General features: G+C 54.7%; 1 protein-coding gene across 1 annotated transcript in view; it reads right to left on the bottom strand.

The window, feature by feature from the left end:
- Positions 1 to 3,245, bottom strand: part of LOC104132025 (angiopoietin-related protein 7) — a 16,630-nt gene that overhangs the window by 5,348 nt on the left and 8,037 nt on the right. Inside the window, exon 2 of the mRNA XM_009645267.1 lies at positions 2,767 to 2,989. Coding sequence (XP_009643562.1) covers positions 2,767 to 2,989 — 223 coding nt within the window. The remainder of the gene's footprint in view (positions 1 to 2,766; positions 2,990 to 3,245) is intronic.

The raw sequence follows: 3,245 nt of genomic DNA, 5'->3' as shown, positions 1-3,245 counted from the left end.
AGCAACGGCCGGGGTAGGGAAATGCAGAAGGTTTTTCTTCTCCCAAACCACTGCTGTGGGTTTTGTCTTACAAGAAAGGGGACCAAAATCATCCTGGAGAACCTAGAGATGTTTTTAACGGGGGTATTTCAGGTGGGATTCGTTTCCCCTGGCACCAGCCATCTGTACTTCAGGCGGGAGGGCTCAGCTAGTCCTGAGGGACTTCTGCAGAGGAACGTTCATCCTGGTTTTATGGGGGAGAGAAGAGAGGAGCCGCTCTCCCTGCCTCCCTCCACCACCTACCACAAGAGCTCAGCTGAGATGTCTGCATGGAGATCTGGAGGTCTGCATGGCATCCACGATGCCCCAGGGCTGGCTTTCAGCTGGCCCACATAGGTCCTGTCTTCTATCGGCCAGGCTTATGTGGATGTCTTGGATGCTCCACCGTATTTTCGGTGCCACCAGGTGTCAGCTGAACTGAGACCCTAGTCACAGCAGTGGAAAGAGCCTGCTGATTTTCTCTCTGTCCACAGGCACAGTTTGCCTCCTTAGCTCAAATATCCAGCTCATGTGGGGACATGAGTATGTAGACACCAAACATGAAGCCTATTCAGCTGTAAGCTGAGCCTCCCTGGTGGGATGAAGCCCATCTTCAGAAAGAAAGGCACAGAGGCAGCTCCCCTTCCTTTTACACACGCAGCTAGACCAGCCTGAAGCACAGCGTGGCCTGAACACCAGACTGGGATCACTGGGAGAACCAGGAACCTGAGGAAGGGAGGGAGCAGAAAGCATGCATGGAAGATTGCCCTTCCAGGAGGCATGCAGAGAGGATGGGACCATGGGACTGGTGGATGATGAAAGTTCCATGTGAATGGGAAAGTAAGTCCGAGGAGAAAGATGGATGAATATTTGCAACATCCCAGCCCACCAACTGGAGATCGTGGTGGCCAGGAGGTCCCTCGCAGGCTGGTGATACGTTGGGGACATCCTTCGAGGTTGGCACCAACCGGCTGCTGCAGGGGAGTGTGTGGGAAAAACCAGTTGTGTGCACTAAGCAGGAGGTCAGGGAGAGGCAATCCAGACCCAGCAAGCATCTAGGACAGCAGGCAGAGCCCCATCCCACTTAAAATCAATCAGCTCAAAGCGCTGCATTGACCAGCTGCACTCGGGCTGGCAGGAGAACGTCACCATCCCAGTGACACCAAGCTATTGAGGTGAACCCCAGCTCTGGCTTGCAGGTGGTGGTCATGGGTGTAGGTCCTGGTTTTCACAGAATCACAGAATGGCAAGGGTTGGAAGGGACCTCGGGAGATCATCTAGTCCAACCCCCTTGCTCAAGCAGGTTCTCCTAGAGCATGTTACACAGGACTTCATCCAGGCGGGCTTTGAATATCTCCAGAGAAGGAGACTTCACAGCCCCCCTGGGCAGCCTGGGCCAGGGCTCTGTCACCCTCAGAGTAAAGAAGTTTTTCCTCATATTCAACTGAAACCTCTTATGTATCAGTTTGTGCCCATTGCCCCTTGTCCTGTCGCTGGGCACCACTGCAAAGAGTCTGGCTCCGTCAAGTCTGGCATTTCTTGCTCGGGGCTCAGAGGCACCTGGAAGCAGGTACCAGGGGAGTTATGTTACCTCCACCATAACATGGATGGCTCAAAGAGCTTTAAACGAGCTCAACAGAAAGGACTTAGACCAATTGGCTTTCCTCCCCACTCCGAGATGTCACCAGCTCAAGGCTGGTAGGTCAAAGCCATTAGTGGTTCAGCTACACGTGCTGCCTGAGTCATCCCATCCAGCCTGCTCCTCGACAGAGAAGACAGATCCTGTCCTTAATGTCTCTCAACCACCGTTCACCAAGGGCTGGAAGACCATTCAGAAGTATTGCTTCATCCTTCTCCAGTGCTCCTCCTGGATAGCTGCTGCAGGAGGTGGGATCTGGGGCACGGGACCAGGCTGGCCCACCTGGTCTTGTCTTCCCAAAGACCACCACCCCCTTGCCGCAGACCCAGAGGCTCAAACAGGTTGCAAAAGCAGCTCAGTTTCCCTTCCAGCACCTCAAGGTTGAGCTTTGCAGATCCTGGCTATGGTAGGCCCTGGCCATGATGTTTTCATGACAGTGGCTTCTTTGGCAGAAAATGGGGTTTTAGTCAAACTCAACCTTGAATTCTGGAATTGGAAGTTCCCATGTGTGCTAAAACCCAAAGAAAACACTCCAGGGACTAACGAGGAAAACAACCCAAAACCTGGCAAAATTTTAAATGGGTTCATTAAAAGAAGAGCGTGTGAGAAATAACAGAAAATAGCTGTTTCTCAAAGCTGAAGAGTTTCACCAAAGTCCTAAGTTCATGCTGTGAATTTCTGGACAAAAATTTAAAAAAAAAAAAAATACTGGGTGTTTTGGTGGGGTTTTTTTGGATGGAAAAGCCATCCCTGGAGCTGGGGGAAGGCTCACACAGCTGACTGCAGGAGGGGTGGTGGTGGGAGCAAGGCCCATCAGGTTGCTGGAGCCTGAGCTGGTCCCTGAGAGCATCTCACACCATCCACAGAGAGAAAAAGGAGTCATTGAGGCACAGGACCCCTCTCCTAGATGGCATGGAAAGCATCCCCAGAGGTGTCCATTGCTCCGAGGAGCCCTCCTGGCTGCCTTGGGAAGGCAGGTTGGGTGAGATCAGACTCCTGGCCAATGCAAAGGGGGTTCAAAGCAGTTTTCCCACACCTATAACCTCCCTTAAGAGAGGTCCTATGGGTGAAGCATCCCCTCCCACCCCGCCCCAGCAGCTCCCCGTCACCTGGATGGTGCATCTCCTCCTGCAGCCGCATCTCGGCGGGGCTGAGGCAGGTGGGGTTACGCCAGGCCCAGTCGGTCAGGACGGAGATGTTGTTTATCTGCGCCTGCATGTCGTAGAGCAGCGTGGCCTGGATGTGCTGCAGGGTGCTGGCTTCACTGTACCGATGCTCCAGGTCCTGCACCCGTTGGGCCAGGCTGTGGTTCCGGCCAGCTGCCTCCTCGTGCTGCAGGCAGGGAGAAAGGTGGGATGGGGGGAGGACACACCTGGGGACCGTCACGGAGACAGGGGCATGGGCTGGGGGTCCCCAGGGATGGGTGGCAAGCGGGCACTTGCTGCATGCACCAACAGAGACCAAGGACCCTACAGATGGTGCTTGCACCCTCACACTCACCCGGCAGCCCCATGCCAGCCCCCAGCCCACCCTGGGAGCCACGGGCAGCTTTGCCTCTGTACTGGTGGGGTCGCCCCTCCAATGCTGG

This window comes from Egretta garzetta, unplaced genomic scaffold (assembly GCF_000687185.1).
Source record: "Egretta garzetta isolate BGI_Z169 unplaced genomic scaffold, ASM68718v1 scaffold218, whole genome shotgun sequence".
Lineage (NCBI taxonomy): Eukaryota > Metazoa > Chordata > Aves > Pelecaniformes > Ardeidae > Egretta > Egretta garzetta.
The sequence above is the reverse complement of the archived record's forward strand: the minus strand, read 5'-3'. Positions and strand labels throughout refer to the sequence as shown.